This window comes from Varanus komodoensis, unplaced genomic scaffold, assembly GCF_004798865.1.
Source record: "Varanus komodoensis strain SLA01 unplaced genomic scaffold, ASM479886v1 scaffold46_3, whole genome shotgun sequence".
NCBI lineage: Eukaryota > Metazoa > Chordata > Lepidosauria > Squamata > Varanidae > Varanus > Varanus komodoensis.
In genome coordinates this window covers 5,759,033-5,783,108 of record NW_025336044.1, presented here as the reverse complement: position 1 = coordinate 5,783,108, position 24,076 = coordinate 5,759,033, and the positions used below count along the sequence as shown (strand labels likewise).

Here is a 24,076-nt window from a genome sequence, read left to right as displayed (position 1 = left end):
CCAGCTTGGCCATAACCACCTGTGATAAATGCCTGTGGGAAACCCAGAAGTAGGACATAAAAGCACTACTAGCATCCTCCCACTTGTGTTGCCCAGCAAATAGCACACACAGGCACAGCACCTCCAAAACTAGACGTAGCATGCTTGTGCAACCCTAAGAACTAGAAACCTGCTTAAAATTTAAAGCAAAGAAGTGGAAGGGGACATCCTTGAGAAACTGAATTCTGCCATCACAGTTCATAGGTGTTTGTGCTTCCGCAGGATTGCGGCTTGCACTGAATGCATCACCAAGCTACACCCTGACTTTCCCCCAAAGGAAACTGAACTAAGGAATCAATTAATGCCAGCAGTGAGCGGCAGCTCTGACTTTAAATGCAACCAAGTCATTAATTAGCTAAACACACAGGTCAAGTCAAAGTACTTAGCTGGGTGGAAGCCTTATTTGCTTCCTACAAATGATCAAAAGACAACAATCTGTACAACCACCCTGAAAGGTAGGACAGAATTACTGTGTGACTATTGGCAGTGCATGCTGCCTGGCTGCTCCCTCTAGACCCCAAATGTATCAACAAAAAAGATGTAGATTAGCAAAAAACTTGCATCACCAGTTATGCAAAACATGCAAACTCAGAAATAACTGGTAAATTTTAGCCTATTTTAGCCTGGAACAGATAGGTCAGGCATCTCACCATAGCGAAGAAGACCTGCCTGAGTTATGTGGGTACCTGTCCAAATGCTACTTGTCAGTGGCAACCTCAAGGACCCGGCTCAGCATCTTCACTCCAGACTTGGACTGGGCAGTCTTTTAAATAGAGGACTGTCTTTTCTGGAGCGGGACAATTGTCCACCCCACTCTAACTAGGCTCCTCCTGCAAGCAGGAGCAGCCGAAAAACCAGGGAAAGCACAGCATCATATCCAAACCTGAACTCCTAGCTTGGCTCTCCTCTAACAAACCAGAGTTTGAAGCCATATCATTGACGGTATCATCCTACTTGCAAGAGGAACTGGGTGGAGTAGCTAGTCAGTAGCCTTGCTTGTCAGCTAAGAGCCTGGAGAATTTGGGAAGGTGTGCATTTTCTGCAAACTCAACCCCCAGTCAGACCATGGAACTATTTAGCCCGGTATCATCTAGTGTGACCAGCCACGGCTTTCAGCAAGATCCATTTTTAAACCTGGAGATGTCAGGAACTGTGTGTGATGTCTTCTTCGTGCACTTGATAGCTGCCAACATCACATAACAGCTTGCATGGATGAATGGGGCCATCACAGGAAGACCTTTCCTATCACCTCAAAGGCAGAGTCTCTTCTCTGCAAATTAGGGCACATATTTGGCTGTCCATCAACCACCAGCACTGGGAAATCAAGCACAGAGGAATCTTGTGAGTGACAGACAACTATGAACCAGGCCTTGGTGACTGGTGGCTGCACAGACTCTGGTCAACAGTATTTTGTCTGAGGCAATGCAGTTAACAGAGGCAAGTTCTGATAATTCAGGCTAATGTGTAAAATTGAAAGCCACAGCATCTCTTCAGTAAGGGTTTGCCTAAGCCAGCTACAGCTGCAAGACTACATGTTTTGGCCCGCCCTGTAGTTGTCCCCTTTGGGGTGGTAGTTTATAATATGGATTCTAATTCGAAATAGAACACTCCAATATTTCTGATGCACATGTGCTTTTAAATTCTCTACTTGTTTTGCAGAGAATAAAGCTTGGCCAATGAAAATTAATTTTTGGTGCACTTGAGACAGCTAAAAGATTGAAAGAGAACAGCTCACCTCCTAAAATACAATGAACTGAAGATGCAACAATGCTTTCAATATTAGAGCAGATGACATAAAGACATAGTTCTCAAATGGACATATATATGGATATTTGGTCAGCCTTTGGTGAAGCTTGTGCAGAACTGACACATCTGGATTTGTTCAATTATTCAAATACTTACATATCAGTAATTATTAATTTGGGAGGGGGTATGTTTCTGGTTTTTATAGGTGATAAAGGTAAAGGTTTCCCCTTGACGTTAAGTCCAGTCATGCCTGACTCTAGAGGGCAGTGCTCATCTCCATTTCCTAGCTGAGGGAGCCAGTGTTTGTCCGCAGACAGTCTCCGTGGTCATGTGGCCAGCATGACTAAACACTGAGGTGCACGGAACGCTGTTACCTTCCCACCGAAGTGGTACCTTTTTATCTACTTGCATTTGCATGCTTTCAAACTGCAAGCTTGGCAGGAGCTGGGACAGAGCAACGGGAACTCACCCCGTTGTGCAGATTCGAACCGGCGACCTTTCGCTCAACCAGCCCAGCAGCTCAGCAGTTTAAACCACTGCGCCACCTGCATCCCTTCTATTCGTGATATTCACAATAAAAATAATAAAAGAGCCAGTGTGGTATAGCAGTTATGAGCGCCAAGCTAGGACTCAGAAGATTTGGGTTCTAGTCCACCCTTGGAATTGAAACTCACTGGGTGACTCTGGACCAGTCACTGCCTCTGAGCCCAACCCACCTCACAAGGTTGCTGCTGTAAGGATGAAATGTAGAGGAGAACTTTGTAGGCCACCTTAGATTCCTTGCATGAGGAAGAAGAGTGGGGTATAAATGCAAGGCAACGGCGGCAAAATAATCAGAGTGCTAAAACCTCGGGCCAAGCCACACGGAGTGTGGGAGACCCCGAACCTCACACCAGCACAAAGAAAGCCTGAATAAATGCTGAAAGGCCCACAGGGAGGAGGTGGACTGGACACCCTGCGGGAGGCGACGTCTTGAGAAGAACTGAGGCACCAGCAGGAGCAGCCACTTCAGGAAGCAGCTCCCGGGAAGCGATTCCGCACAGCAGGACAGAGGCTGAGCAGGGGAGACACAGGAGAGCGCGTGATTCGGAATGGAAATGTGCGCTCAGTGCCTCCTGGCTGATGCTCCAGGGTGCAACCCAGTGGCCTCCCAACAGTGTCTAGGGGACCCCAAGAGTTTTGGAGCCCAAAGCCAAGCCCCAGCCCAACCCCCCACAGCCCACACTGGCTGCCCCATCAGGGATGCAACTGTGCCCCGGGGAGGGGGGTGTGCCAGGAGGCTTTTCCAGTTCTTTGCCAAAAGCTCTTTCTTTCCATTGTACACCCGACAAGCTACAGCCAGCAAAGCGGATCGCTGAATCCAAACTAAGGGCTATTTCAAGAGCCCTTCGTTTCAGGAACCCTGAGCCCCACCCTGAGGGGCAAGCCCCCCAGCTGTGTGCAGGCACTCCAGCCATGGGGCCAAGAACTGGCCCGGGCTCCTCCTCCATGTCCCCTCCCAGCACTGCCAACCCCTGTCCCTGGGTCCACAGGAACACCTGGAGGCAGCAGCCGTGGGATGAGCTCTCCTCTGCCGTTACAGCCCTCACCTGAAGGGGGGGGGCACCCTGACCCTAGAAGGTGCACCAAGAACAGCGGCCTCTGTCACTCCCCAGGGGCACCTCGGCCAGTTCCTATCAGCCTCCCAGAGTCCTTTCCTCCTGCATCCCAGGGCTTTATCTAGGCAGTCAAAAAGGGCTATCCAGGTAAAAAAAACAGGTGCATCCATGGAAACCACTGCCACCGCACCTTGCTGGGGCACAGGCTGTCTCTGCTTCAGAAAGGGGGGGCTGCAGGATGGCCCCCAAAGTGGCCGAATGCACCACTAGAAACAGGAGTCCTCAAGTCTGAGTGCTTCAAAGAAGAAAGCTCTGGCCCATGTCCCAGAAAATGAGGCATCCTGAGGCAAGAGGGGGCCTCTGGCGACATGGGGGATGCTCGTGCGAGTCCTTCGGACACAGCGCTCGCAAACTGGCATGGAGTCTCATTCGGCCCACAAGCCAAACTCCATTCTGGAGATGCTCCAGGGGACTGTTTCCAGTGGTGGGCAGAGCAGAAGAGGAAAGGGCCCCAAACACACTAATATTTAGCTTAAAGTGCTTAGTGCTGTAATCAAAACCTTCTAAGGCCACTGCAACCTTTCAGAATGGGGAGAAAAGTAGGCAAGAGTCTGGACACCATCAGTCATCTGTCACTGAGAGACAGAAGATGGGGTGAGGTGAGGAGGTGAGGCCATCTGGGGAAGCTCAGCTGGGACCCTGGAGCTCCATGCCCACGATCCAGGGCTTTCCAGGTCACCACCAGAACTGTGAATTGTGTCTGGAAATAAACTGGAAGTCAACACAGAATGGACAGTGGAGCTCTGGATACTGAGCCCACCTACAATGGCAATCTGCATGGCTTTCCAAGGACAGGCCTGTCAGGCAGCATGGGGCAAACTCTTCTGGATGTGCCCTGAGTTGCTGGACCTGCTTCATCTGGAGCTGGGATTGCAGCAGAAGTCACCCAAAGGCTCCAGGCCTGAGACAACAGACTGCTCACAAATACAAGCTGCCCACCTCGAGGTTCATTGTCTGAGCTCTCAAATGTGTGCATTTGTGCGACCCAATCCTCCTTACCTTTTCCAACAGTCCAGCCCAGGAGACCAACACCAAGAAGGGAACCCAAGTTTGTACGCCATTGGCATATGCTAGTTTACAGGTGCACCTGCAAATTTAGACATCACTGCCATAATTGAAATAGAAATACAGTATGTCTGACCACAGCGGAGAAGCCTCTGACCGGGTGACCTACTCAGCCAGCTGTCTGCCAGGTGGTAGCTACAGATCAGACCAGGTGATGCCTAGGTGCTACCTGTGGATGTGAGAGCTTGCCTGTCTTGCTATGAGCTTGCCTGAGTCTCAAGATCTGCATCCACAAAGGTCGATTGGTCAGGCGTGGGTGCATGGACTTTCTCCTGCGTTGATAGAATGTGCACCCTCAGAAACAGCAATTCCACCCAGCACACGCAGACATCAGAAAGGCTGTGTAGATCCAGCCTTTCCACTTAGCCTAGCTGCTGCCATCTCCACTCCGGACTACTGCAACACGCTGGGTGTCGGGCCACCAGTGAAGAGGAGCAGGCAAGCAGGGGTGGTGGGGAAGCAGTGTGGGACTTCCTTCCTGCCTCCCGTGGCAGCCCTCTGTGCCACCCAAAATCCTGGATGCGGTTTTAGTCCTTTCATTGCCGTTAGTCCTCTAGCTTTTGTTGCGCTAAAGCTTTGTTTTTAATTGTCGCACACCTGTTTCTCAGATAACGTGGTTTATAACTGATAATGAGCATCGACAATAAATGATTGGTGATTGAATAGCTTCCGTACTCCTTGCCTTCTTATGGTTCGTTATCTTTTAAACAGGACTTGGACTGGGCAGCCATTCTGACAGAAGACAGCTTCAAACAGTTCTCCGTGAACACGCTCACATGGCCACCCTATTGCATTTTCATGGCATTCTGCCGCAGTCCAACGTTTCTCCATATATACACAACTCACTGTTTGTTTATGCCATGCAGCATGCACTGATTTAAATCCACCATCTCCCATTTCTTTGTGGCTCAGTGGAAGGTTTCTTTTTGCACCACCAAGAAAACCTGGTTTGAAATCCAATACATGTTCCTTTGACAAGCAAAGCACACATACATTAATGTAAGTTTTATTCCAATGCAAGTTCACCCTCTGGATTTGCAAACTGGCTTCAAACGAAGCAGGAGGTAGAATAATGGACAACAACTGGAGAGAGATCTGCATTTCAGCCGGAAAAACAGCCATGGAGGCCCACACAGGAAAGTGTCCTGCACGCCTATGAATGCAGAAGGAGAAGGAAGCGGGAGCTGCAGGCCAGAGTAGAGGATTTGAAGGATGCCAAACAGCTGCAAAGTTCTCTTGGTGTTCTCAGGGGCAGGCAGAACGCCCTGGCATTCCACATAGAGGACTGCTTGTTGGGTGTGAATTTTTATGCTTCTCACCTGTCCCCCTGATGCAGTCACTTGGTCAAAAATTACTGACCAGCCAGAAATGCCATATTTACCCTAATAGCCTAGCTGCTGCCATCTCCACTCTGGACTACTGCAACACGCTGGGTGTGGGGCCACCAGTGAAGATGAGCAGGCAATCGGGGGGGGTGGGGAAGCAGTGATGGACGAGGACTTCCTCCCTGCCTCCCGTGGCAGCCCTCTGTGCCACCCAAACTTCCAATCCAGAGGGTCTTCCAGCACTCCAAAGCAGCTCTGGAGCACATGCTGAAGGAGGGGAGAACACCGCCTTTCCAATTCTGTTTACAGAACTGCTTCCTATCAGCATTAGATACAACCAGCTGAACTGCTCCAAAGTGTTACAACGGACTAGTGAGTCTTACTCCCATTCACTCCTCCCAAATTCAGTGGAACTACATTGCGCTTTTGGGCTTTGAGTTTACTTTCCTGTACTTTGCAAATACTGTCCAATTTGCTTTCTTTATTCATTGATTATAATTTTTATTTTGAACTTCAAGAACTTGTGACAAAGGCAAAAACAATTAAAGCATTAGAAATAATTCCATAAATTATAGAATATGCTCCCTAGTGAGGTTCACCTGGCGCCGAGCCTATACCCTTTTTGACGCCAGGTTAAAACCTTTTTATTTAATCGATATTTTAAGAATTAGTACTTTTACCGTTTTACAGTCACTTTTTAGTTTTGTTTGGATCGGATTTATTTGCTCTGGTTTTATAATTATATTGTATTGTTCTGTTTTATTGATTGTTTTATGGTTTTGCTTTTAATTATGTAAGCCGTCCTCAGACACGATAGTGAAGGACAGCATACAAATGTTTTGAATAAATAAAGTAACTTGCACTGCATATGTATTAAGTATATTCATTGCAATTGATACATAGGTGCCTAAATGCTATATGTATTAGGTATGCATATAGAAATGTACTAGTGTCAGTAAAACATTACCCTAGCTTTTCTCATGTTCCTTAGCAATAACCTAAGAAGCTCCCAATATTTGTATAACAATAATTAAAATGATAACTCCCATAACATCCTGCAAGGCAAGTCACCATTATCTCCCAGTGTACAAACAGCAAGCCGAGTCTGAAAGGGAACAATATTGGTTCTCCCAAAAGCAAAGAACAAGCCCAGCCCACTCTCAGCACAGGCCTTTGGGCAACACTGCGTCACCCCTTCCGTGCAACTCAGCCTATGCACAGAACACCTTGGACTCAGCCTTGCAGCTCCAACCAGCACTTCCCTGCATTATTATTTTACTTTTTGTCCTTCTAACTCTGGCGTCATCCACCTTTCTGGGCTGCTGTGCACATGCGAAATTTTGAGCCAGCATTGTGGAAAACTCCCACAGAATGGCTGCTGTGGAGGCATATTTCTTAACCCTTCCAGTTTAAAATTAAATAAAATCTTATTCGAATAGATCAATAGAGAGGAGGGGCAGGGAGCCTGGCCGGCATCTGGCATTCGCAGGTATCACACTGGGAACCTAGTGCAAGGCACTGGATTCTGCTTGCATTGATTGAATACATCTTGGACAAAACATCAGGGAACCAAGGTTCCATTTGGATGCCAGGAAGCACTTCCTGACAGTTAGGACCCCGAGGGTGTGGAATGGGCTTCCACGAGAGGTCGTTGAGGCCCCATTGGTGAGGGTATTCAAAGACAGGCTGGACGTCCACATGGATGGCATGTCGTGAGCGGAGCCGGCTGGTGCCGGCGGTCAGACTAGATGGCCCGGGAGGCCCCTTCTGACTCACTCTGTTTCTATGTTTCTATTATGATGAGTCTCGGGGCACCTCAAAGACCAACAGGGTTGTTCTGGCACAAGCATTTATGGCCTAGACCAGAGGCATGGTGTATTCTCCTTTGTTGGGTTGATCTCTCTCTCTCTCTCTCTCTCTCTCTCTCTCTCTCTCTCTCTCACACACACACACACACACACACACAGAGAGAGAGAGAGAGAGAGAGAGAGAGAGAGAGAGAGAGAGACACTGGGGTTGCATGACTCTTGTGTCATCTGAACTTAGACAGCTTCCCATGAAGCAACTTATTTGGGGGCAACAAGCCACTTGCCAAACCCTGGCTTGTTTGACCCACAATAGGCTGCCGTGTCATCTAAACCCAGGAGGCCTATTCCACTGCAGGTTACAGGGAACAACTAGTGAGTCACATGGCAAGAGAGGCAAAGCCTCCTTGCTGCTCTGCATAATCTCACCAGTGACAGTCCCTCCACTGGTGCCCAAGTGGTACTTTGAAACAACCATAGGAGATAAAAAGAACATCTACCCAGAGCAGGGCCTTCTCTGTGGTGGCGCCCAAATTATGGAATGCACTCCCTGGAGAGGTGTGCGCCTGGCACCGAGTTTACATTCTTTTCAGCACTAGGTTAAAACCTTTTATTTAATCGCTATTTTAAAAACTAATAATTTATCGTTGAACAGTCGCTCTTTTTGTTTTTGGTTTTTTGTCCTTATGTAATCTTTTATTGAATTTGTTATTTATAAAGATCATTTTATTGTTTTTAATTATATGTATTGTGAGCTGGCCTGAGATGCCAAGGCATGTGGTGATGGCATACAAAAGTTTTAAATAAATAAATAAGTAAATAAGTTTGTCACTTTAATTCATTTTCCCCCCAGAAATGTGCACAAATATACCTGTATTTTTTTAAAAAAAATTCTTGGTGGTGGTGAATTCGAATGAACTGAGATGTGCAAGTGTACATTTGTGGCCGTCCTTGTAGGTTTCAGCTGCCCCTGAAAGTCAAGTGTGGCTGGTAACACAGATGGAATGGGCAAGGAAACACCGAATGCAGGATCACTTGGACACAGTTGCTGAGCTGTCAGTTGAAGAGGGGAAAGGGAGAAAAAGCAGGTGCATCCAACAGGGCATGTGACAAGCTTTCTCTGGGCAAGATAACCTTCCCAATTTTCAGTGTTAAACAGACAGTGCCCAGTGCCTTTCTGGCACTTTGCTGGGTTCCCTGGCTATTCCAGAAAGAAGAGATGCTAGTGTCTCTGTGTGTGTACCCTCAGGAGGTGGCTCAATTTATATTTATTTATTTTATTTATATTGTGATTTATATCCTGCCTTTTTCCTACAAAGGGCTCAAGGCAGCTTACATCTCCTCCTCCATCTTATCCCCACAACAACAACCCTGTGAGGTAGGTTGGGCTGAGAGTCTGTGACTGGCCCAAAGTCACCCAGTTGGCTCCATGGCTGAGCGGGGACTAGAACCCAGATCCTCTGAGTCCCGGTCCCATGCTCTTAACCACTACACCACACTGGCTCTCAATGAGGCAGAGTGAAGGGGGCCACTTTGGGAACAGGGTGTAGGTCTTGCCAGTGGTGGCACCCTATCTGCTGTGCCCTATTATCTGCCTATAAGGCATTTTTAAACTATGAATCAAATACATTTTCATCAACAATGTGAAGGACACTGAGAGCTATTTCCCTCTTACTAGTGATTTTCTGGTGAGTACAACTCCAACTGAGCCTTTCTTAGGCTCTGACTTTTAAAAACTATCATCATCATCCTCGTCATCCTCATCTTGCATTTAGATCCTGACATTTCTCCTCTTGTGAGGAAGCCAAGGTGGCTTACATGTTATGCTCACAACCACCACCACCTGTGAGGTAAGCTGGGCTGAGAGTCTTTGACTGGCCCAACGTCACCCAAGAGCTCCATGGCAAATGGCAAATAAAAAGGGGCAGTGACTTGAGTAGGTGGGGAGAAAGGAAGGGCAAAGGACACTGCAATGCTCGCTGCAGAACCCAGAGGGAAGGAAGGAAAGAACAAACCACCACGAGCCTGATCATCTGTTGGGTGCACTGTGGTTCACCAAGGCTTATTCATCAGGCGGCTACTGTTTTGTGCAAACCTGCCCAGGGGCAAAGACGACAATGGATAGCTAAGCAACAATGAACACAACAATGTTCCTTGCATCAAATGAAATAGGATAGATTTGTGTTACTTTATAGTGATAGCTTGCTCTTCTACCAATAAAAGTGACTTTGCAAAAAATAAGAGGAAAATATATATATTCCTCTCTCTCTCTCTCTCTCTCTCTCTCTCTATATATATATATATATATATATATATATATATATATATATATATATATATATATATAGTTGTAATATTAAAAACCATAGACCAAAAAGAACACCAACTATGACAAGCAGTATCATTTTTAAGAATAACAAAATATTAAGAAATGAAAAGCCTGTTTCAACAAGACAATGTTAGATTTCTGAACGAGAAACAACAAGGGGGCCATTCCAAGGCTTTGGTGTCACCACTAAGGTCCTGCTTCTCAGCCACATGTAATAATGTCACAGAGCAGAGCCTCCCCAGAAGCCCAGAGGCTGATGTAGGGTCCAGAAATGCATGTGTGTTTCTCCATTCACTCCTGTTTCATGGTGACTCCTCCCCAGAAGCCTCGCAACATGCCAAAGCAGCTTCTTACAAACCATAATATCCCAACACCCTAAATCTAAAACACACTCAAGCATGCTTCTAAAAACATGGTTGCAGTCTGGAGATGCCACAAGAACCTGACCCTGCTAGCCTCTGGAATGCACTGCACAGTGACTTGCTCTCTTACAGAATTTGTGTTCTAACTTTTTTCCAGGAAAACAGAAAGCAGCACACCGTCTGATGGAACAAACCAACAACAATAGCACATGCGCCAACTCACTTCTGTGGCAGGCCAAGTTTGCAGGCTGGTACCAAAGGGTGAAGAAAGTAACTGGAATAATTGATCTCACCCAGAAATAACTGACTTCTCTCACGGAAACACAGTAGGAAAAGGAGGCCATTAGTCTGAATTAAGAGTTGCAACATTACAACTGAAGAAAATAAGGAACCTATGACCAGATACAGACACAGCAACTTGATTCACCAGGTACTGATCAAGTGCAGGTTGTCATCGAAATACGGGATGTTGTTCAATCACAAACTGTCTCTACATGGGAACCCTGGTTATTAACCATGAACAATCCAGAGCTGACAACCTGACGATAAAGAATTGGTTATTTTCCTGGGTTGTTTCTAGCTAACAACCTGCAGCTAACCCATAGTGCAGGGTTCACACATAGCAACATCCCCTAATTCAGTGATAACCTGCGATCCTACAGCAACCCATATTCAGGACTGTTGTAATACATGAACCAGGGTTGGCACAAATTCAAGGAAGAGCCAGGCTGAATGCATAACTGCACTGTGGCAGATGCCAGCAGCACACAGCAGACAGGATCAGACCCCTCTTCCCTGGCTGGTCTTACCTCATCTTCGTACATCAAGAGCTGGGATTTGCACAGCTGCATGTAGCGCTCCTTCCAGAAGCCCCAAAGCCCTGCATTGCTCTTCTTGATCCATCCAGCTTTGTCCGCCACGGTAGAACATTTTGGCTTGTCTGGTGTCTCCTCCTTCACACCCTAGAGGTACACCAGGAAGTAGATGGCTATCATTAGACATTCACATTCTGACATCACGGAATGTAATACAAACCAAGGTGTGCACAGCATAAAGCGCATTCAAGCCATTTCTTTGAGGGAATACTAAGGAGAAACACACCCATCACACACCAACTTGCCACTTAGCCCTCATCCCCAGCAGCCTCCCATTCAGTATCAGTGAGAAAGGCTCCCTTTTAAACAGTCCTCCATATGAAGCTGCCAGGAACATGGCCAGCAAATATGCTTTAGCTGATATTTCTTGTTCATGTGGACTAGCCACATGGAGCCTGGCACCATGAACTTGAGAACTGCTGGTAACCAGCGCTCCCACTGCTAACAAAACACTACCTCCAAAAGAAACCTAATTAACTGAAGATTTTAAAAGAAAATTTAGCAATACACGTTAAGATGCTTCATAATTCAGCTGTTTCTTTAACAAGATTACACAAAAAGTTGGCCTTTCCTGTTCTTGCTATTTTGTTGCTCCTATCATGTTCATATACATTTCCCTTAAAAAAAAAAAAAAAAAGCCTTGTGTTCGGGCGAGGGCTGCCTCACTTGCACCTCCACCTCAGCCAGCTGTGTTTGGAGCTAAGCTTAACAGAAGCCCATAAAGCAGCCCGACTACCCAAGCACCCACCAGTAAATTCACAAAGAAGGACTCTCCAGCACAGCTCCCTCCAGGCCTTTAGGGACAAGAGGCTTCTGTTTTCCAGACCATGCTGGTCTCCACTTCTTTTTAATTGAAAGTCTTGCAATATCTAGTTAGCACCAAAAAGGAGTTCTTATAAAACTTTTACAGTGCACATTCTTGTGAGATCAGATACAAGCCTCCTTTCATGAGCCAAACCTCAAAATTAGAACATCTCTGAGAATGGTTTGTATGGCTTTGAAGGAAACAGCAGAAAGGGGAACCCATCCAAAAGACAGAAAAAATCATACAGCGTGTGCACATACAAAGGAGAGATTAAACAAGCCCGGACTCAGCACACACTATGCAATGGTCAAGCCATCATTGTAGTGCACAAAATTTCCCAGTTGACATTGGCAAGAGTTTGCCCTAGGAGCAGCCCAGAGGATGTATAATTATTATATTTGTATCCTCAAAACAACCCTGCAAGGTAGGTTGGGCTGAGGGTCTGTGGTTGGCCCAAAGTCACCCATTGAGCCCACGGCTGACGGGGCCTATGGCCCACATCTCCTGAGCCCCAGCCCAACACTCTTAACCACTGTAGCACACTGCCTCTCAATTTGGTTTGGACCTCTAGAAAGTGCAATCCGCCCCTCCACAGCAGCTCAGTTATGAAGTGGCTCCAGACGGATTCCCTCTTTGAAAAGGCATTGCTCAGAAAGCAGCTTCCAGAGGGAGTTCTGGTCAGCAGCATGGATCACAAGCCAATAGGAAACGCTGTGTTGACTACAAGCCCAACCCTCCGTTCACACAGAGGCCAACCGGTTGCTCATAGGAAACCCACAAGCAGGATCTGAGTACCACAGTTCTCTCCCGCGCATGTTCCCCAGCAACTGGTGCATGTAGGTGCGTTGCCTCTGCTACTGGAGGCGGCATATAGCCACGGGGACTAGCAGCCCGTGATGGTCTTAGCCCTTTTGAAGCCATTCAGACTGGTGACCATTGCTATATTTTGGGGATATGAATGCCATATTGTAAAGATGTGCTCTGTGAAGTCATTGCTCTGATCCATTCTGAAGTTCCTACCAATCAGCTTCATGAACTGACCCTGTTGGGTTCAAGCATTATAAGGCAGGAAGAAAAATGACTCCTGGTCCACTTTCTCCACATCGTGCATGGTTTTCTATGCCTGGATTGCAACTCCTCTGCCTTGCCCTTTCTCCCACGCCAGCAATCCCACCTGTCGCAACCTCTCCTCGGAGGGGAATGGCTCCAGTGCACAATACCTTTCCCATCTTTTTCCACCTTTCCCCAGATCATGGGAAGCTCTTTTACCAGGTCAGAGGCACTGTCTGTCTAGGCAAGGTGGACAACTTGTGACAGCAGCTCCCAGAGACCCTTACCCAGAGCTGTTCTGGCTATGGCTGATGGAAGGTGCAGTCCATGAACATGGGTGGTGGAGGGAGGCAGGAGCTGCCCGCTGCCGCCCTGGTGGCTTTCTCCTCTGTTGCCCTCAAGCTGTGGAATGCACTCGCTCAAAAGTTACACCTGAGCTCCACTCTTTAGAAAGGGTGCAAAGATCTTTTTTCCCATTTAGCCTTTCAAAATGTATACTTTTTTTACTGTTTTAATGATCTTAATGTTATTGCTGAAAGCTTTCCTTGGTTTGTTGTTTATACAGTGCCTTGAAACCTTTTCAGGAAATACAAAGTTTATAAATGTAAATAAATGAAGACTGTCTACCTTGTCTGGCAACAGCTTTCCGGACCTTCACTAGAGGTGTTTCCCATTATTTGTATCCTGCATCTTTTGAGAGTCCAGGAACTGAATCCAGGACCTCCTGTGGGTGAAGCAAAGGCTCCACTGGCAAGTGACGGTCTGTACCCTGTAAGCAATTCTACAGTCTCTATTTCTGTGCGTGGGGGTCAACTTCCTTCAATTCAAACTGCATCTGAGCAGGATGCAAAGAGTTCTTAAATTAGTCTATATTTGTTTCTATTTTTTAAAGGACCTTTTAAGATACAAGGAAGTTGCATCTTGTGCAATGTTACTGCTTCCTGTAATCTTATCTTTTACAAATATATATTTATGTATCTCAGCATTTTTGATCATCCTGCTTTGATGCAAACTTCTTAAAACACAGGTTTGCTATTATCTGTGATGATAAGGGATCCCACTCTTAAAGACAGCCTGAAAAAAAATCATACCAATAAAAATGACTTTCACCTATTGTGCAGGGCTCAGAAATATGAGGAACCAAATCCTTGAGATGCAGATGGCAACCCTACACATTACAAATGAGTAAGCACTTCTGAATTCCATGGGGCTTACTTCTGCGCTATATACAGGGCTGCCATGCAAGACAAAGAGGCTGGATTTATGACACACAGCCTAGACTCCTAGGTCTAAATTTATATCTACAGATTTATATCCCACTTTTTCTTACAATGAACTCAAAGCAGATTACACCGTTCTCCTCCTGCTCTCACTCTTATCCCCACCGCAGCCCGGTGAAGTAGGTTGGGCAGAGAGTCTGGGACTTGTCCAAAGTCATTCAGTGGACAAGCGAGCAAGGACTAGAACCCATGTCGCCCGAGTCCCAGTCCTGTGCTCTTAACCTCTGCACCACACTGGCCCTCATGCAGGGTGGGTTGTTTGAGGGCATTATGTCGCTCCACCAAGCTATTACTTGTTCTAGGGGTTTTTGTTCCATGGAAGATGGTCATTGCAGCTGAATTCATGAGACCAATTTGATTGTGGTTTTTCACAACTAGCTTGGCAACAGTAGCCAAGTCCCCCCTTCCCTGCGATCTTGCCTGTCCCGCTGTCCAGGAGAACCCCTCACCAACACCCACCCCCGCAGCACTCTGGCACAACCATCACTGGTTCACTGCTCTCCCCCACCCCCTTTTTTGCTGACCCTGAAAAAAAGTAGGCAAATCTCCTCCCTCCCCCAAAGAAAAAAATCAGTAATGTGCCAGTGTCAAAGTGAACACTAAGGGTTGTTCAATATAGTTGTGTCTGGTCAAAATCTGTGCAGGTCTTCACTGCAAGAGGCAAAGCACAGTTGGTAACAGACAGAAACTGACAAGAGAGCCAGTGTGGTGTAGTGGTTAAGAGCATGGGACTGGGACTCGGGACGACCTGGGTTCTAGTCCCCGCTCGGCCATGGAGCCAACTGGGTGACCTTGGGCCAGTCACAGACTCTCAGCCCAACCCACCTCACAGGGTTGTTGTTGTGGGGATAAGATGGAGGAGGAGAATGATATAAGCTGCCTTGAGCCCTTTGTAGGAAAAAGGCAGGATATAAATCGATAAATAAATAAATAAATAAATAAAGCCAAGACTGCACATAGGTGCACCTGTGCTGAGACCCTGAGCTGCCCGTTGGAGACCACTGGCGAAGAAGGGAAGGAGGACCACCACCAAAGGGGGCAGTGACAAATTCCCCCCATAGCAATGTCATCCCCTGGACTGCCTGAGTGGGCAATTCTCTGTGCCTTCCACATTTCTGGTACTTCACCAAATCTCTAGCTATTCCAGAAAGGGAAGCTACAGAACGCACCCACACCCATTGTGTGGCTCAGTCTTGGAGCACCTGCTGCTGCAGCTCCCTGGCAGTTCTCCCCCTCCCCAGGAACCAACTGGAGGGAGGGAGGGAGGGAGGGAGGGAGGGAGGGAGGGAATGCAGCCATATGGGGAGGGGTGTAAATCTGGCTGATGCCATTTGCTCCATCCCATTCTGCCACCTCTCCAGTTTTGTTTTTTTAAAAGCTGCCTGGAAAGCGTGTGTCCTTTTTCTTATTGGGGAAGACACAGAAAATCTCATGGCTAGAAAATGACAGGAGCTAAAGGAGAGCCGCTTGGATCAGGCCAAGGGTTCATCCAGTCCAGCACTCGGTTCACGCAGTGGCAAACCAGCTGTCCACAGGATCCCCAGGGAGGACGGGCGCCAGAGCACTGCCGGCCCAGGTATGCGGCGCACAGCGCACGATGCTAGCAGCCATGCATAGCCCTCTCCTCCACGAATGTGGCCACTCTCTTGTTAAAGCCGTCCAAATAGGTGGCCTTCATGCCTGGTGTGTGCCAACACAAATGAGCGGGCAGGAAATGCGGCACACACTTCATTACTTACCCCCTGCCTCGTGTCCCCATTCATTCTGTCCCACCCAGCCACCTTCTCAGCACTTTCTAAGTACTGCAAACAGCACATCAGTAAATGTGTCAAAAGCAGGAGCAGTTCAGGGAGCTAGTATGGCCCTTTCTAGAACTGCCGGAGACCTGGAGCAGTATCAAGATGGTGAAGGGCACTAAGAGCTATTAGTTCAGCCCTTTAAATTGAGAGGATTGAACTGTGAAGGGAAATACCTTGTTGCCACCCACTTTTGGGTATAGTTCTTTGCCCTGTTTCCCCCCCTTTACTGCTTTTTAATTGCCCTCATGTGTGCAAATGAGCCTACAAGCGCCTTGCCAATTTCTCTCTGTTACCAGCTGCACTTCACTATTGACTGCTGAAACTTGCCAGGACATTGACCAGGCAGGACCACAGATGTCCAACAGCACACTTCCCCCACCCCACACACACAATATGAAGACAACTGTGCAATTATCTGGGACAGGACAACCAATTGCTTATTTTTGAAGCTCTAAAAACAGAAAACAGTAGTGAGCAGAAAGCAGCAGCAGCAAATGGAGTTGAAGGGAGAAACAGGATGGGTTCTCCCACAAAGGACACTTGGATACAAGCCAGAAAGCCCAGAGATATGGAAAGAGCCACCAGGAATCCATGAACAGTCCTCCCACTGAGGTCATTCACACGGGGGCTGAGCATGATGCACAAAGGGGATGATCGGCATCCTGCCAGTAACAGCCCGAGCCTGCTGTCCACGCTATTACTACCGACTTGCTTTGTAATATTTTCCAGGAGTGGCCCCTGACTTTGGAATGAGCTCCCCAAAGAGGTTCACCTGGGACCTCCTTTATATTCTTTTTGGTGCCAGGCAAAAACCTTTTTATTTTGTTGGCATTTTGATGGTTAATCTGGTTTTAACAGTGTGCATTTTAATCTAGAATGCGGAATGCCTTTCAATCATAGGTTCTATCACAGGCTAAGATGCAATAGGGGCACTTCTTACTATTACCCGATTATATGTAATATTGTATTTTTAATGTTTTATATTGCTTTTACATGCTTTTATGTCTGTAACCTGCCCAGGGAGCCATATGGCTAATGGGACAGGCTAAAAAAACAAAGTTTATTTACAGTGGGCTGCTGATGCATTAAAAAAGCACCTCCAGTTGTAGGAACCAGCAAGCCCTGTTGCTGCCCATTTCTTTCTCTGCAGAATTCTGCAGCTCGTGAAGGACAGCACAAGCAGCAGAAACCTGGGAAGCTACGCAACTACCTTGAAACTGGTGCTCCAACATAGATTTAGACAGCGCCCTTGGCAAGCCACCAGGCCTGTGGTTGGTATGGAAAGTTAATGCCATCTTTTGACTTAACCTGGTAAACACGCATTTATGGTGATTTGCCTGCTTCTTCCAGTAGCTTCCCATAAAGGAACAGGAAGTTGTAGTGTGGCTTCAAGCCTCTTTGCACATCATTCTGTGTTGTCATTCTGGACTGTCCCACTTGAACTAACCTGTGGGAAAATCATATTTTGGTAGGTTCCCGGGGCATGCGGAGAAAACCAAGTGAGCCTAGCACAGAGAAGGTCACGCACATCGTTTCTTCCTAGCATGGCAGAATATTTTACAGAGGGAACTTTCTCTTTGAATGCAGATGAAAGAACCCACACATCACGCATTCTGAAAAGGTAAGTGTCTAGAATTTAACCACTCCGGATAAATACGTTCTCATTCCATCCTGCCGGTCAGGAATTCCAGCAGTGGACTGAGGAAAGCACCCACAAATTTCATCTGGCTTCTATTGCTAATGGAGCACTGAGGCTGCCAGGATCCTACCCCTTTCCCAACAGGTAAGGAAAGGGGACTTTGTCGCTGTGCTCCCACTGAGCTTCAGAGGGTTTCCAAGTTGTAGGCACACATGCCTTCCAGTACTTTCCAAAAGAGTTTGCACAATAACTGTACATTGACAAGAAGCAATATTGCAAAATCACATGATACTATTAACAAGCATCTTTGTCATTTTTGGCTACTTCAAATCATTGTGGAAAATTAGGTTTTAACCTAATGAAACTGCATAATGTAATCAAAATAGCAATATTTGGCATAGACACTCATCATTTGAGCTGAGGGGTAGGTAAGGGCATAGAGGGAGGAAGAGAGGAAATAAGGAGAATCAGGGATGGCTGTAGCCTTAGACCAGTTCTTAAATGAATTAGATCTTTCTTCCATGAATCCTGAATTTCGGTGGTTATTAGCAGTGGGAGTCAGTGTATCCTTTTGGCTGTGAAGCAATACATCTTTACATACCAGATGCTGGAAGCCAACAACAGTGGAGGGATCCTGCCGCTAGGAGCCACTTGTAAACTTCCCTGCAGCATGTGCCTGATAAATGTTAGCAACAGGGGCTGCAGGCATCATGATAACCCACTCTTCAAGCGTTGATTGTGGGTTGTTAATGAAACACCGGTTATCGTACAGCCTGAACCTGGTCACATCAACAAGCCATGGCTTGTTCAACATGAACAGTCCAGGAGGAGAACCCATGGTTTACTGCTGGGTAGCAAATGTATTGTTTGCCATGGTTTATCATCTCAGGAGGGTTCAGACAACACAAGAACCCATGTTCCAACAGCAATCCACAGTTCAATGACAATCCATACTGAACCCTTACAACTGGATGATCATGCTGTCTGAAACCAGCTGAAATGTTAAGGGAGGTGGTCTGATTCAGACAGGCAATTTTGTTCTCCTTAAATTCGCGGGATCCAACAAGTTCAAGCCACAGAGTGATAGATGCGATAGGTTTGTACAGTGAGGTAATTGAGGAAAATTAAGAGACTTCAATTCCAGGCTCATCACCATGACTAACACAAACACTTGCTTCCCCTAAACACATGCAGTAGAATGGACAGTACAGGAAAATCTATCCTTGTGTCACTCCTCCAGCTGCCCTGCAAGCAACCGTATGTTTAAAGGGATAATTGATTTGCATTGCACGATGTATTAAGGTAGCCCAAGGTAGAATGAATGGTCTGCGGCCATCTCCAGGTATGGCTGGGGAATCCCGCCCCCCATATGAGAACTTGGAGAGCCCCTTCCAATCCATAGTGTAAATAAATAAGAAGCAAGGCAGATCAAGGAGACAGAAACATTTGCACTGGGAGTTAGGCTGGCTTCAGAGGCTTCACCATCATGACTTCCCTCAAAGAATCTGGGAAGGTGCTGCCCAAGATCCTTAGACCAGGTCCAGGTACGGCAATTCCCGGGATGTCATGGAGAGCAGGAGAACACAGGGGACCCTTATTCTTTGTGTTCTGAATGGTAAGCCAAGAAATTTCAACAGGTTTGAAACTGGCTTCCACTGACATGCCCTTATAAAGCAGTGAGAGCTACTTCCTGTTTCCTCTTTACTTCCTATTAATGCGAGTGGACAGAGCAGCTGAAGCCTCCATCAAAGCCACTTTTAGAGCATTGCTACAGGGATGGGCCATTGGTGGAGAGAATGCGGCTTACGGATGCCGAAGCAAAATCACACCGGCAGAATTGGTGGAGGCTGTGTGTGCTGGCAAAAGCAACCAGAAGTTGTGTCTGAAAAGACAAAAGAAAAAGCGGGAGAAAGAAGCCACAGACTGGTCCTGATAGATCTATGTAAATGCTAAGGGCAAGGGAGGGGGATATTGGTTCACCCTAGGGTAGAGGCAGCTTATCTACAGCAGGATTCAGGACTAGGCATCCATGCTGGGAAGGCTCAATGGCTACATTTTGCAAAGAGTTACTGGTGACAATAAACAATGCATTATTTATACCCCACTCTGTCTTCTTGCAAGGAACCCAAAGCAACTTGCACGGTCCTCTTTCTCCCTCTTGCCCTCTTTGTGACAACAACAACTTTGTGAGGTTGTTAAGCTGAGAGTCAACACTTGGCCCAAAGTCTCCCAAGGAGCTTCATGGCCAAGAGGGGACTTGAGTCCTGATCTTCTGGGCCAGTCCAGCACTCTAACTACTGCCTGTCCTTTGGAAAAGCAGCTTCCTAGTGAAAAAACAAAACAAAAATTCTTGCACAGAAGCCGTGAAAAGCAGTGCTCGAAAGCAGGGCTCCCTCTCAGTTCTTGGTTTATCATGAGTATCATATTGCTGCAGTACATTTTCGTACAGCAAGAGGCAATCCGCGATACACGATCGTTCTGTTTGCTTCACAGAAACCTTTGAACAAATTACATTACAACTGAACTAGTCAGTGATCCAGCTGTGAATTGCCTCTAGATGGTGAAGATTGAAAAAGTTGGGGAGCACTGAATTAATCCACAAATGAACAAGAGTTGGTGTTTTGCAGAGTACTTCTAGGTGAGGTTTGTGTCCTGCACCCACCTTGCCCTGAACATGCAAAGCAACACTGCCCAGATTTCATTGCCTTCCATGCAGAACCTTTCCATGTCTCCCACCACTTGCTTCATGGGAAAAAGCTGTTCTGGATGAAACAGGTGGCACCCGGGCCTTCTGCCTAGAAGCGCACAGAATCACTACTGCTATCACCAGATCAGTGAGCCCTCAAAATCCCTGTAACGCTCCCCATTCTCCAGCCACTATATTGTAGGAGTCCTTTCTGTCTGAACATGAGAGCAGCATGCCCTCTTGGGACTTTAAACTCCACGTGCACAGCAGACACCTATCTTGGCGCTTACCAGGATCAGTGCCCCTCCTGACTTTTTATTTCTGCAGATTGTTAATTTCTGAGAGCAGGGGATGGTAGCAGGCCTTCTGACCTTCTGGGGCCATTTCCATTTGGGTTCAACAAAGATTGGCTTTGCATTTTGGACTTCGGAGCTCATGTCTGCTTTGCCCCACCATTCTTGGGTGAGGACAAACAATAAAGCTGCTTGCCCATTTGCCTTGTGACTGGCCATGCAGGCCACCATGGTGGCCAGTGTGTGGCAGAGCATGCAGAAGGTTCCAAACTCAGTCCCTGGCATCTCCAGGTAGAGCTGAAAAAGTCAGACTGCAGCCCTGGAGATCCACCACTCAATGTCAACAGCATGGCACTAGAAGTCTAAACATCTATCAAATTACACCTAAACATAATTGTAAGGAATTCACCTAATTGGAAACTCTACAATTTTACATGCAAGGCCAATACGTTGGTTCTGAAGAGAAAAGATGCATCTTCCTGTTTTGAGATGACAACTCAGAGCAAGCCTAGGAGCATTTCCCAGGCACTAGCTTTGGAATGCCTCTTCCGAAAAGATGCTTGTAAGCTGCAAGGGTTGGTTTAACTCAAGCAAAGCTTTCCTAATTGGCATATACAGGCAAACAGTTAATTGGCTAAATGTTGCAGTCTATGAACTCCAGTTTCTTTCTGGGTCCAGGGTGGGATTGCCAAGGCACACGGTTCCCATCTGTCAAGCTATTAGAGTGGGTCACAAAGCAATGCAAAAGGTGGGTCAGAAAAGCCTGAAGAGTCCTGCTCTAGGACTGGCCTACCATGAGGAGGCTCAGGTGGCAAATGCTGAGCGGTGGCAGCAAGGCCTCAGAAGAGCCAAGGAAGTGCCCCGCAGCCTTCCCCACACCCACTAAGCAAGTCTGTCGTTTGCAGGAGGGGTGTCTCACTGTCCACGATAAAAGGGGCACCGTCTTATTCACAGCCTCCTTGCTAGCCCCACTTCTGCCTGGCAAGCACCTCCCCTCCTTCAGCCTTCAGAATACAAGCCCAATGCACACACACGGTCGCCACTGCTATTCCTTATCATGCTACTGGGCCAATGCAATTATTGCTTGCACCAACTGCCTTTCGTGTTCATCTGTACTGCAGCCTTTTTTTTTTTTTAACTGGCCCCTCTCCACCGCCATTAACAACGTTTGTGCTTAGGAATTAAACCAGCAAGGTCCCCCCTCCCCCAAACACCTGCTATCCATGCCAGCAAAAGGTCTACCTGCTAACATTTTGGGGTGCCAAGCTACCCTGGAAGGTACCAAAGCAGGGCCAGTAAAAACAAGTCAGCAACTTTATTAGCCTCTTGACTGCTCACCACCCTGAAAGGTTTTCGAAAGAGAAAACCTTGCTCTGAAGCAAGCTCAGTTCTCCACCCCGTTCTCTTTATTTACCAGCCTCAACGTCCATCAAGAAAACAGGCTATGCTTTTTTCTCCCCCTTCGGTTTTCCTGGCCAAAAACCATCCCATGCCAATAGGAAAACAACCCTTTAAAAGGCTTCCGTCCAGGCCGTTTTGAGAGCTCCCACTGTTTCACTTCTGCAGCAATCTTGGCAGGAAGGGAGGGCGGAGTAGGCAGAGATTCCCCTCACAACCTTTGCCTTCCATCGGCTTCCCCCAGCTCCCCGCCTCAAATAAAGCGCTTCAAAAACTTTCCTCCTTCACTTCGTTATGAAACTTAACAACTTTGTGTAGCTTGAAAAGCAAGCTCCGGTCAGGAAAGTAAAGGACAGGCACAACTTTTGGGACAGTCCGTGAAACAAGCAAGAAGCGGCCAACCCAGAGGACTGGAAACTTAACCCTTGAAATGATCTGAGGAAGATGCACTTCCTCAGTATATTCCCCCCCCCCAATTCCATCTCGCTTAGAAAGGCAATGCCTTTGAAGCTGCCTCCTTGTCAACCCCTTCGCAGCGGTAACATTACTCACATCTTCCATGCTGGGGGAGGAAGGAGCAGGGCGACGCGTCTGCCCGGGCCAAAATGTAAAGATGAGTCTCTCTCTCTCTCTCTCTCTCCCCGCCCCGCACAAAAAGGTCCCGCTGCTTCCCTCGCAGATTCCTATTTAAGGCTCGCCCCCGGCGCTCCGAACGCCCCCGGGGTTACTCCATCCTCTCCCGGGCTTGCTTCCCCGGAGGCGGCAGCCAAAGTCAGCGGATCGAACATGCCGCTTGGGGGACACAAGAGGAGTTCGGAAACTTTCCAAGGGATGGCGAAAGAGGTCTCGGAAGCGCAGCTGCAAGGCAGTGGGCAGTCCCGCTCCCGCGCCGCTGCTCCGGAGGCTGCTGCGCCGCCCGCCCGCCCGGCAGCGCCCGCCGCGCGCGCGCGCGCGCGCGCGCGCGCACACACACACACACAGCGGGTTTCCGGTGGTGGCGCGAGCTCTCGGGGAGCGAAGAGGGACCAGGGCGGCGAGAGGAGAGCCGCCTCCACCCGCCTCGCCGCGCCCTCCGCTCCGGCGGCCCGCGCAGGACCCAGGCCCGCGCGGCTTCTCCGCGAAGCCTGGCCGGCATCCCCGGGAGCCAAAGCAAGGAGCTCGCTCCGTGGCACGAACCCCGTCGCGCCGCCGCTCCGTGGCTCGAGTTCCCTGGGTGCTTCGCCAACCAGATAAGCACAAACGTCTGAACCTGCAACAGATGCAAGCGAGGCCTGCTGAGACGCTGCAGCATATGCTACAAAAGGACAGAGTGAAGAAGGAAAGAGGCTTCACCCAGGCACCGGCAACCAGAGTGGTGCCAGGTGGGCCTGGTTCAGGGAGATCATTCCACATGCGGGGTGGGGGGGCACTAAGAATGCCCTGCCCTGGTTGCCACCTTCTGAGCATCGGGTTAGGGGGAAGCCGCTGCAGGAAGGGCTTGGATGATGGGGATGAGCCACGCGAGGAGCGGCAATTCCGACACTGTGCTCTTCACATTGCTTTAGTTGTGTAGCAGCTGCATATTTTTCTTTTTTCTTTAAAGCAGCTGTACATCCTTTCCCCTCACTGCCAATCTAGATCAGGACTCACACGTGGAGGGGGGCCCAGAGTTTAGTCTCTGGCTCAGAGGCAGAGGCAAGAAGTGAGCCAAAGACAGGAACAGGAGCAAGGTAAAGGCAGGGTCACAGCTGAGACACCAGTCCACAGCAAGGGCAGCCAGGCAGAGGAGGGACTGCAGCCACAATCAGGGCAGGGCAAACCCGGCAGGGTGCAGGGGCAGCAAAACCAGGCGAGGCAGGAAACAGCAGGGCAGGAACCAGGCCCACAAGGATCAGGCAAGATGCAGGAGCTGAAGCACTCTCCAACTGGCAAACAGGCATGCA

The 24,076-nt window shown here is 48.0% G+C and overlaps 1 protein-coding gene across 1 annotated transcript in view; it reads right to left on the bottom strand.

The window, feature by feature from the left end:
* Nucleotides 1–23,007, bottom strand: part of PLEKHO2 (pleckstrin homology domain containing O2) — a 44,084-nt gene extending 21,077 nt beyond the window's left edge. The window contains exons 1-2 of the mRNA XM_044445024.1: nucleotides 22,707–23,007; nucleotides 11,139–11,291 (exon numbers count right to left, since the gene is read on the bottom strand). Coding sequence (XP_044300959.1) covers nucleotides 11,139–11,291; nucleotides 22,707–22,715 — 162 coding nt within the window. The 5' untranslated portion in view covers nucleotides 22,716–23,007. The remainder of the gene's footprint in view (nucleotides 1–11,138; nucleotides 11,292–22,706) is intronic.
* Between the last annotated feature and the right edge of the window lie 1,069 nt (nucleotides 23,008–24,076).